Source organism: Grammomys surdaster, unplaced genomic scaffold (assembly GCF_004785775.1).
Source record: "Grammomys surdaster isolate TR1022 unplaced genomic scaffold, NIH_TR_1.0 142, whole genome shotgun sequence".
NCBI lineage: Eukaryota > Metazoa > Chordata > Mammalia > Rodentia > Muridae > Grammomys > Grammomys surdaster.
In genome coordinates this window covers 3,212,828-3,224,496 of record NW_021604600.1, presented here as the reverse complement: position 1 = coordinate 3,224,496, position 11,669 = coordinate 3,212,828, and the positions used below count along the sequence as shown (strand labels likewise).

Here is an 11,669-nt window from a genome sequence, read left to right as displayed (position 1 = left end):
TTTATTTATTTATTTATTTATTTATTTATTTATTTATTGGTTTTTTGGTTTTTCGAGACAGGGTTTCTCTGTGTAACCCTGGCTGTCCTGGAACTCACTCTGTAGACCAGGCTTGCCTCGAACTCAGAAATCCGCCTGCCTCTGCCTCCCAAGTGCTGGGATTAAAGGCGTGTGCCACCACTGCCCAGCGTCACTAGAACTTGAATCCATGCCTCAGGCTCTGCGTTTTCAGATCGAACCAAGGTTCTGTGTGACCAGAGATAACCTGACTATCTCAAAGCGTGAGACCTCTGGAGAAAATGTGCACCCTGAGGTTCCAGAGCCTGATAAGGCGACCACAGCCGTATATTTGATGAAGACCCATGAGGAAGGAAGGAGCCCAAACTGCTGAATATGAAGAAATGAGGAAACAGACATTGCTGGTTTAGACATACATCACATATGTGCATTGGAACACCTACTGTGGGGCTGGAGAGAGGGCTCAGAAGTTACGAGCTTAAACTCCTCTTACAGATGCCCTAGGCTCCATTCCTAGGGCCAACATGGTGGCTGTAACTCAGGCCTACATGGCCTTACTGTAACTCAGTTCCAGGGATCCTGCACCCTCTTCTGGCCCCTGCTGGTACTGCATGCTAGTGGTGCAAGCAAACACTCAGCCACATTGAGGGGGGAAAGCCTTAAAAAAAATACTATCTTGGGATTGTTTGTTGCTTTGCGCTGAGCAGAGCCCACTCCCTCAACCCTCCCAAGAGTTGCAACTTCATCGCAAAAGCAATTTGTCACCTTAGAAACTAAGCCAAGCTACATGCGGCCAGAGTCCCGATTTATAGTCTACACGGAGCATTTGTGTAGTGTTGAATGTGCTGACATTAGAAGTATTTCTCTCCAGGCGTGGTGGCGCACGCCTTTAATCCAAGCACTTGGGAGGCAGAGGCAGGTGGATCTCGGGGAGTTTGAAGCCAGCCTGGTCTACACAGTGACACCCAGTCTCAAACAAACAAATATTTCTTATGTAGTGGGTTTGACTTGCATAGCATGGGAACTACAAGTGAACTGGAGTAAATGATTCGCACGTGTGTGATGATAAAGTCATATGTATTCTAAAATTGTCATAAAATTTAGAAGAAAAAAAAAAAACAATCCAAACTCCACTCCTGGGTTTGTGTCCTGTAATCTGAGCACCTGCATTACCGTCCCGCCATCCTCTCCCTGTTCTTCCCCTGTGCCTGTAATCCTTGAGAGTCCAAAGTTAAAAGATGAACACATTTTCATCCCCTGGAGCTCCTTTTCTCCTGTAGGGGAAAAGCCTTTCTCAAGTTCAAGAGAGGCTGCTTACAGGGAAGAGACGAAAAAAGTAATAGAAGCGAAAATATCTGCTTTGGTGTTATCAAAGAACTCCGGGTATAAATCCAGGTTTGAAAGAATGGCTGAGACAAGAATTTGTTGAGTACATTACCTCCACACCCCCCTCCCCCCATCTTATGGTCATGGAGATTTAGCTCATGACCTCTTTGAGCATGCCAGGCAGGTGCTCTACCACTGACTCCTATTAGTTTTGTAACCTAGTGTGGTGGTTTGAATGAAAACGGCCCCTATAGGCTCATATATTTGAAGGCTTGGTTCCCAGTTCATAGAACTCTTTGGGAAGGGTTAGTGTGTGTGGCCTTATTGAAGGAGATATGTCATTGGAGGTAGGCTTTGAGGTTTCAAAAACCACGCTAGGCCCCGTCCCTCTAGCTGCCTGTGAATCAGTATACAAAGCTCTCAGCTACTGCTTCAGCACCATGCCTGTTTGCTTCCTGCCATGATGATCATGGGCCCACTCTCTAAGACTGTAAGTAATTACAATTAAATCCTTTCTTTTATAAGAGTTGCTTTGGTCATCGTGCTGGATAGTTTTATGTCAACTTGACACAAGCTAAAATCATCTGAGAGGAAGGAACCTCAAATTAAGAAAAATGGCTCCAGGCTGGAGAGATGGCTCAGTGATTAAGAGCACAGGAGACTCTTCTAGAAGTCCTGAGTTCAATTCCCAGCAACCACATGGTGGCTCACAACCATCTGTAATGGGATCCGATGCCCTCTTCTGTGTCTGAAGGCAGAGGCAGTGTACTCGCATACATTAAATAAATAAACAAATAAATAGACAATGGCTCTATGAGATAAGGCTGTAGGAAAGCCTGTAAGGCATTTTCTTAATTAGTGATTGATAGGGCAGGGTGGGGCCATCCCTGGGCTGGTGGTCCTGGGTTCTATAAGAAAGCAGCCGTGCAAAGCCATGGGAGCAAGCCAGTCAGCAGCACCCCTCCCTGGCCTCTGCATCCACTCCTGCCTCCAGGAGCCTACCCTGCTTAAATTAAGTTCCTCTCTGGCTTTCCTTGATGAACAGCAATATGGACGTATAAGCCAAATAAACCCTTTCCTCCCGCCTTGCTTTTTGGTCATGGTGTTTCATCAGGACAAGAGAAACTCTAAATAAGACTGTCATTGTGTCTTTTCACGGCGATAGAACAGTAACTAAGACACTTAGTTTCTGACATTCTGTTAGCGCAACATTCAACAGATTAAGAGATAGGTAGATGATAGATGAACAATAGATAGGTAGGTAGATTGGTGGATAACTGAGAGACCATGAGAGACACATTGATTGACAGAGAAGGAGAAAGACAGAGTTAGGAAGGGAAAGGCGATCACAGTCATTGCAGGGGACGTTGCCTGGGACCTTGCCTTTTACTTCATTTGAGATAGGATCTTTCTGTTGTTTTCCCCACTACCTGTACCAGCTAGCTCGCTCACAAGCTTCCAGGTCATGTAACATGAAAGACAGCTTTCAATGATGTGTCTGTACTGTGTGGTATGTGTAAACATGTTTGTGTGTGTGCATGTGAGTGTGTGTACACGTGCACATGTTTGTGCACGCATGTAGAGTCTAGAAGTCAATGTCAAGGTGTGTCCCTTGATTACTTCTCCACAAGGTGTCTCACAGATCACCAGATGGGTTAACAGGGATCCACTGTCTTTGCATCCCCAGTACTGGGCTACATCTGGCTTTTCTACATAGGTGCTGGGGATCTGAACTCAGATCCTAGTGCTTGCATGGCAGAATATATAACTGAAGCTATTCAAATGTATGTGTGTGGGTGGGTGGGTACATCTATAGCTTTCATTATATATATTAATGTATACACATGAAGTTATTACTTCAGGGGACCTGTTCCCTGAAACTTGGGGAAGGAAGGAGAAGATGCATGGGATTGTAGCTGCAGGCAGGAGGAAGAGGACTTTGAGGGACATGGTGTACAGTAATCTGGAGCAGAAGGGCCAGAGCAACAGTGTTTAGGGTTTAGGAGGTAACAGGGCTGACATTTCCACACCCTGGAATAAGAGCAGAGAAGATGACCAGTGGCATCTTTTGTTGTTTTGTTTTCAAAACAGAAGCTCTCGTAGCCCAGGCTAGCCTTGAACTCACTATGCAACATGGAACTTCTGATCCTTCTGCCACTGATACATATGTAGGCAAAATAAAAATACTTTATTTTTAAAGTAATCACAGCCATACAGAACACCCTTCCATTCTGTAATGTCTGCTGCTGTTGCTTCTTTGTCCTTGCTTATTTTTCAGTTAGGGTCTCCTGTGACATCTAAGATGGCTTCACGGGCAGTGGTGGCGCACGCCTTTAATCCCAGCACTTGGGAGGCAGAGGCAGGCGGATTTCTGAGTTCGAGGCCAGCCTGGTCTATACAGAGTGAGTTCCAGGACAGCAAGGGCTACACAGAGAAACCCTGTCTCGAAAAAAAAAAATAGATAAATAAGATGGCTTCAAACTCTTTATGCAGCCAAGAAGTACCTTGCCCAGCTTTGGTGTCTTAACCATGAGGATTTATAAGCTTGACAAAGACCTTGTCTGTCCTGCTCAGCCATCTAGCTTAATAGACTGTGAAATATCTGTTGGACAAATGAGTGGGTCCATCAGTTAACTCATAGTTTATAACAATTTAGTAGAGGTCAGTCATGTGAAGAATTAATAAAGTAATAAAGAGCACAAGCATTGAGGTAAGATGTGTGAATTTTAGTCCTAGTTCTGAGCCTGAGCCTTGCCATGGGGCAGGAGAGAAGGCTCAGCCTTGAGGGCACTTGCTCTTGTCTGGTACCTGAGTTCTATTCTCAGCACCTACCAGGCAGCACTTTAGTCATCCCTAACTCCAGTCCCAGAGGATTCAACACTGTTTTCTGACCTCCCTGGGCACCAGGCACACACATGATGCACAGAGATACACCCAAGCAAAACACACCGTAAAATAAGATAGATAAATCTTTAAAAAAATAAATATTAAAAAAAAAAAAAGAGTCAGCACATTCCTAGGCAGACCTAGTGTCAGCCTCAGTTGGTAAAAAATCCCTGCCAGGAAAGCTCAAACTGTCCACATTTGGTGCCAAGGCTGAGGGGACTGGGTGAAATGTGGGTGTGATGGGAAGGGCGGGGGCCACCACAGGGTAAGGTTTCACCTAAGACTGCTCTGCCAGCTGGCTCTGTAGCGGGGGAGGGGGGCGGAGTCTCTGGTGGAGAAAGCTCAGCTATTGCCTGAGGCACTGAGGGAGGAGAGGGAGCTGGAGACCTTGTGGTTGACCACAGGCTATGGCGAGACCAGTCCAGAGGTTCCAACTGTGGTCCCCCCTCGGATTCCTGCTGCAGCTTGTGACGTTGCTGGGGAAACTCGGTCCACAGGTGAGCGCAGGGCCAGGGGACTGGGGGTGTAGCCAGTCAGTAGGGAAGCCTCTCTCTCTATCCCTTGGGCTCAGGTCGCCCAAAAAGACCTCTAGTGAGTGAACCCCTCATAAACTTGTGGAGGGAGATGCCTCTTAAAACCTGACTGGGGAGACGTACCTTCTCAGCCTCTTCTGCAACAGGGAAAGAGGGGGAGGGGCACGTGGGAAGGAGACAGTAGACCTGAAGTCAGGCCTCTAAAACCTGTTGAGGATCCAGTTTTCTTGAAAAGGATGATCCGCTTCGGGGACCTCTGATGAGAAACTGGCTGAAGCCATGGTTCAGTCTCTGACTCTTTGTGATGCCCCTTCCGTTTGTGTGTGTCTGGACCACTATTCCCCACGCTTAGACATCTGCTGGGAGTGAATCCGTTCTCTCTGCCCACCCTGGGCTCTAAGCGTCCACTCCACCTGCAGTCTCTTCACCTTCTCTGCCCCTCACCTCCAGCTAAAGGGACAGCATAGAATTAGACCCTGGGAGCCCCTCTCTAGCCCAGGCTAGTTGCCTGAATAATCATAGTTGTCAATGAATAATGGGAGCTTGATGTAGCAAGATCTGACATTTCTAGAAAACCTAGAAATAAGAATGATAATAAAAATCTGAATTTTAAAAATAAAAATTTCAGCCTTTAATCCCAGTCCTTGGAAGGCAGAGGCAGGCAGATAGCTATGAGTTGGAGGCCAGCCTGGTCTATGTAACAAGTTCCAAGATATCCAGGACTACATAGAGAACCTCTGTCTCAAAAAATAAAAAAGTTTAAAAAAAATAAAGTTAGTGTTTAAAAACAAAACAACAACAACAGCAAAAAAGATCTGTAAATGCTGGACATGGTATTAAATTTCTCTAATCCCAAAACTCTAGAGGCAGAAGCAGGAGAATTGCCAACAGTTCAAAGCCAGTCTGCTCCACATGGCCAGCAGCCGAGCTACACCAAGAGACCTTGTCTCACAAAACAACAACACAAAGATAATTAAAAAGCAATGCTTTAAGCACTGTAAAGACCAAACAAAATTCTTTTTGGAACAGCTAATCAGAAGGCAGCCTTTTCTCCGGCCCATCTCTCTATCAAGCTGTACATGGAAAGACTGAGGCCCAAAAGAGAGGAGATAGATGATGGGCTCCTGACTCTTCAGCAAATACCACTGGCTACACCCAAGACCTGAGGGTCCTGAAGCAGGATGTGGCCCTGGCAGGGGTGCGGCTAGGCCACCCGGATCTTAGGGTTCCTGCTCTGAGCTCAGCCTCACCCTGTTTGCTCAAGGAGGGTCCAGAGCTGGTTAGCGTGTTCAGTTGGGGCCAGATGTAAGATAGCACCCGGCCTCCTTCCTGCAGCCATAAGGGGGACTACAGAGCTTGGCACCAAAAGCAGCTGAGACAGTCTGGGGAAGCAGAAAGGGTCCTCCAAAAACGGACCCACATTTGACTAAGGAGAAGGAAACCACACCTTGGAGGAGACTCTACATCCCATTTGTGCCATTTCTGACTGCCCTGTGCCTCAGTCTCCCTGACCTGTGCAATGGGGATACTCATAGTTCCCATCCCAGAGGAAGGCTGCATGAATCAGGGAAGGCCTTTTGTTTGCCACTCAGCCATGATGACTCAAGTTTGAACCACCAGCACCCACATAGCCTATGACCCTGGGCATGGATGTAGCCACAGTGCTGGGTGGTAGGGGTTGGGGTTGGGGTGGGGTGACAGGCAGACTCCTGGAGCTCTCTGGCTAGTCTGGTTGAATGAATGACCTCCGGGTTCAGCTACAGAGCCTGTCTCAAAAGATACGGTGGAAAGTAATGAAGGAAGATACCCAATATTGGCTTCTGCCTTCCACTCGTGTGTGTGTGTGTGTGTGTGTGTATACAAACATGTGCACACCGATGCATATGACACATTCTCATCTTTGGTCTACTTTGGAAGAAAGAAAGATGTGGAGGAAAGGGAGGAAGTAAGAGTCAAAGTTCCCTTGGCTCCCCAGCTCTCTCTGTACCCCTCCAACCCCCAATAAGATCAAGTTCATTTTTCTTCCCCTTTCTGTCTCTTCCAACAGAAAAGTCTTGTTGCCTGGGGCAAAGGCAAGGAGATCCTGGAACCCTCAGATGAAATGATTTTGTTTCCCATTCTAGGTCCAATCCGTCAGGCCAGAGAGCCTTCTGTTTGTGTCTACCTTGGATGGAAGTCTCCATGCACTGAACAAGCAGACAGGGGACTTGAAGTGGACCGTGAAGGACGGTAAGGAAGGAACATCTATGTCTCCTTAGGTCTCTCAGTGGCACGGAGTGGGCATTCACCTTGGCATTGAAGATAGGAACAAGCACCCTAAAGGGCTGAGAGCTGGCTCAGTTGGTAAAGTGCTTGCCATACAGGCACAAGGACCTGAGTTTGGATTGACAGCACCCACATAAAACAAAAGCAAAACAACCACAGTAGTGTGTTTCTGGACCACGGCCCTGGGAAGACAGAGACAGGAAGATTCTTGGGATTCCTAGCCAGCCAGCCTAGCCAAATTAGTTCAGTGGGAGACTCTGTCTCAAAGAAAAGGATGGAAAGCAAGTGAGGAAGATGTCTCTGACCATTACACACACACACACACACACACACTAGGATCCAGCAAGGCAGTGTCCATAGGCAGCTTCACCACTTACCAGCTGTGTGGACTGGAGAAAATCACTTCAGCTCTCTGAGGCTCAATGGCTTTGCCTCCAAACCACAAACTTGGGCAAAGCAGAATGACAGAGACTACATGCAAAGCCTTTGCCACTTGCTAGGCTCTGCATCTGGCACAGGGTAAACACTTGGAGAGTTTGAGCTATGCTTTACAACAGAGTCGAAAAGAGATTCTCTGATTCCATGTCTTTCCTTGCAGACCCCATCATCCAGGGACCAATGTATGTTACAGAGTAAGTGAACTGGGGCCTCTTATGGAAAGAGTGACTGGGGAGCCATAGTTGTGTGAGGGTTTGGGGCCGGGCAGATGGGAGTATGTTAGAAGTTAGGAAGATCTCTGATGTGGAAAGGACTCCTGCTGCTCCAAGGTGCCTCCCACAAGGATGGGCTCTGCCAGGTAAGAAGGTGTAGGGAAAAGAACCTTCACGAAACCATGGCTATGCACCTAGCCTTCCCTATGTCCCTCTCTGCTCCACAGAATGGCCTTTCTCTCTGACCCAGCTGATGGCAGCCTGTACATCTTGGGAACCCAGAAACAACAGGGGCTGATGGTATGTTTCTTCTCATCGCCTGGGATGGGTTGGGGCAGGAATCCATCAGCAGAGAACCAATTGGTGAAAGGACAGTGTGTCTGAGTGGTTTCTTTTGAAGCCGTAAGGTAAGGTTCTAAACACTGTAAAGGGTTGTCTGTAGTGGCAAGTCTGGCTGTGTCCACAGAGCAGAATGTCAGAGCTTTGGGTATATCATAGGGTATCTCCAGAACTCTAGGGACATTAAGGTGAAAACTGTACTGGTTAGCTTTTGCCAGATAATATATCACTCACAAATTCAAAGACATAAAACAACAACAACAAAACCCCCCTCATAATTAGTCTGGGTGCATCTGGGTAGTTCTGCTAATCTGAGTTTGCTTATTTGTAGGCGAGTCAGCTGGATGGCTCTAGTTCTGAAAGTTGGTGGTTTATGTTTGTTCATCTCGCCCTGTCCCCCCTGTTAAAACCCATAGGAAGCCTGAATACAGGAGAGTCACTTACATAATACAGACTCGGATCTGACACACACACACACACACACACACACACACACACACACACACACAGAGAGAGAGAGAGAGAGAGAGAGAGAGAGAGAGAGAGAGAGAGAGAGAGAGAGAGAGAATGGGCAAAGGAGGGCAGAGAGCAGAGGGTAGAGCCACATTCACCACCAACACTGAGTCCAAACAGTGCCTCAATCTTGCTGAGTCTTTTGTGACCACTGAATTTTAAAGCTTGTGTGAGTGTGGGTGTGAGTGGTCTGTATGGGTGTGTCTGTATGTTTATGTGCATGTGTGTATATATTTATGTGTGTCTGTTTTTATGTGTGGTGTGTATGTGCTTCTGTGTGTCCTTACATGTGTGTGTGTGTGTGTCTATTTATTTGAAGGAGTTCATCAGGTGGAATCAGTGAATCGTGTGGAGTCTTGGCACACAGTGTGGGATCTTCTGCAGTTCTTTAAGAGGCTCATAGGAAGTGACTGAGGGTGCTGGCTCTGAGGTTGGTCTACCTGAGTGCCATGAGGTGACTTATTCATCCTTTCTGAGCTCCAATTTCCCTTCCTAGGAAGTGGAAAGACAGGTGCCTGGTGAATAGGTTTCTCTGGGCTGACCATTGGAAAATGTGGCACAGTCTATGCTGTGCATGCTTCTTCTCTTACACATTCTTGGACCTCTTCCCTCTCAGAAACTGCCATTCACCATCCCAGAGCTGGTTCATGCCTCTCCCTGTCGCAGCTCTGATGGTGTCTTCTACACAGGTGAGTATCTCTGCAGCCCGTGGCAGCTAAATCCAGCTAGTAAGAAGGGGGACCTAGGTCCTGTCAGACCAACTTGGGCCAGGAACAAAAGGGCACACCTCCTCCTACACCACCTTGAAAGTTGGCACACTTTCCTCCTCCACAGGCCGGAAGCAGGATGCCTGGTTTGTGGTGGACCCTGAGACAGGGGAGACTCAGATGACACTGACCACAGAAGGCCTCTCTACTCCTCAACTCTACATTGGCCGAACACGTAAGTCAGATGTTCCCTACACCTGTGAAGAAGCCCCCTCTTTTTCTTTGTCCAGGCTTGACAGTTGCTATCTGAATTGAATTCAGGCTTGCCAGTCAATCTGACAATCATTAATAAACATTTTTACTGAGCACTGACCAAGGAGCTAGAGGTGTAGTGGTGAGCTTGGTCATCAGGCCTACAATTCAAACGCTTGAGAAGTCTCCAGTCCTACAACAAGAGGGACAGTCTCTGAAGTCAGGTCTGGGAAGCGCCATATGACCATCCTCCTGGTAGCCTTGCTTGTGACACACAGAGTACACAGTCTCCATGCATGACCCACGGACACCAGCCCTGCGCTGGAACACAACCTACCGACGCTACTCAGCGCCCCCCATGGATGGCTCACCTGGGAAATGTGAGTATCACCTTTCTCAGCCTTACCTTGGAGCAAAGTCCCCAATCTGGGAAGCCCTGAGTGACATCAGGACCAAGTACTACCTCATATTGGTTCACTGATATGCTGTCCCCTCACATGCTAAATGATACAACATGACAGATAACCTGGGATGACTCTGATGATCACATAGCCTGAGCAATACATCTGAACTTCTCCATGCCCCACATGACCCCAGCCAGGTAGCCCGAGGTGACTCCTTGCATTTTAAGGGATCCCCAGACAACCTCCCCAATACCTTGCACAATCCCATCAAGTCCTAACTGATCTCAGCATGGTGGTCGACTCTGGCAAATGGCCCAGTATCACTATTATACGTGTCCTGCTCAACTCTCTGAGGAACCTCCCAGGTGCTCCTAACTGACCCCTCAAATCTTGACTTTGTCATTCCTCATGGGGTAACTCTGACACATGGCAGACCCCGCCAAGGCTCCTAACTGACCCCTTCATATTCCAAGTGCTTCCCAAAGGACCTCTGAGCCACTCCACTTGACCCACCTTAATGAACACCAGTCTGACCATGTCTGTGATTGACAACCTGCATCCTAAAATCTCTCCCTCAAATGACCTCTCATCTTAAATGACCCAGACAGACACATGAGTTAACTTTGGAGGGCCCCAACCAATCCCTTTCTGTTTGAAAAAACTCAGGTTGATCTTCCTGTGTCCCAGCACCCTCCATGACCTTTGCACACATGAATAAGCCCCCACCTCAGCTGCTTTCTGATGTGTCCATGAGATCTCTCTGACATCTCCCCAGCTGTCTTTCTTGATAGACATGAGCCACCTGACGTCCTGTGGGATGGGCCTGCTTCTCACTGTGGATCCAGGAAATGGAATTGTGCTGTGGACACAGGACCTGGGAGTGCCTGTGACAGGGATCTACACATGGCATCAAGATGGTCTGCGCCAGCTGCCCCATCTTACACTGGCTCGGGACACCCTACATTTCCTTGTCCTCCGCTGGGGCCACATCCGTCTTCCTGCCTCCAGCTCCCAGGACACAGTCACCCAGTTCTCTTCCTTAGATACCCAGCTTTTGTAAGTGCCCATCTATCGACCCCTGGGAGGGAGTTTCTGGAGGTGTCACAGCCCCAGTGGAATAGCCAATCATAACGACCCACCAATACAGCTGAATTAGGTGTCAAGAAAGTGTCCCTAGGACTCCTGGATATTCAACATTTAGCAGTGATTCAGTTCTGGGAGGATCCTCTGGGTCCCATCCTGCTTTGGTCTGTAGATGCTATACCAAACTGATTGTTCAATACTTTAAGTGCTACCCTTTCTTATGCCATTCCAAGACACAGTCCAGAAAAGTCAGAAATTGCCCATGTGCTCCATTTGCTCCACAAAAGCTAACTGGGTGTTTATTGCATGCTAGTCATTTACTAGGTCTGAGAGTTCAGCAGAGTTCGTGTTCCTGCCAACTAGAAACTCAGAGTCTAGTGTGGGAGCAGACATATAAAAGGCAACCACAACACAGTGAAATAAGGGTAAAGAGACCTCCTAAATATCTCAGAATGAATTTAGAAAAAAAGATGACACTGCAGGGCTGGCATGGTAGTGGATACCTTTAATCCCAGCCCCCTGGAGCCAGTGACAGGTAGATCTCTGAGAGTTTGAGACCAGCTGGAGCTGCCTCCCCTTCACCACCCCCCTCTCACATACACACACAAACACACACACACACACACACACACACACACACACACACAGAGAGAGAGAGAGAGAGAGAGAGAGAGAGAGAGAGAGAGAGAGAGA

The 11,669-nt window shown here is 47.7% G+C and overlaps 1 protein-coding gene across 1 annotated transcript in view; it reads left to right on the top strand.

The window, feature by feature from the left end:
• The first annotated feature begins 4,637 nt into the window (after positions 1 to 4,637).
• The window catches only part of Ern2 (endoplasmic reticulum to nucleus signaling 2), a 16,048-nt gene continuing 9,016 nt past the window's right edge, over positions 4,638 to 11,669 (top strand). The window contains 8 exon segments of the mRNA XM_028764181.1: positions 4,638 to 4,727; positions 6,887 to 6,992; positions 7,627 to 7,660; positions 7,906 to 7,978; positions 9,147 to 9,219; positions 9,365 to 9,472; positions 9,768 to 9,869; positions 10,685 to 10,949. Coding sequence (XP_028620014.1) covers positions 4,638 to 4,727; positions 6,887 to 6,992; positions 7,627 to 7,660; positions 7,906 to 7,978; positions 9,147 to 9,219; positions 9,365 to 9,472; positions 9,768 to 9,869; positions 10,685 to 10,949 — 851 coding nt within the window.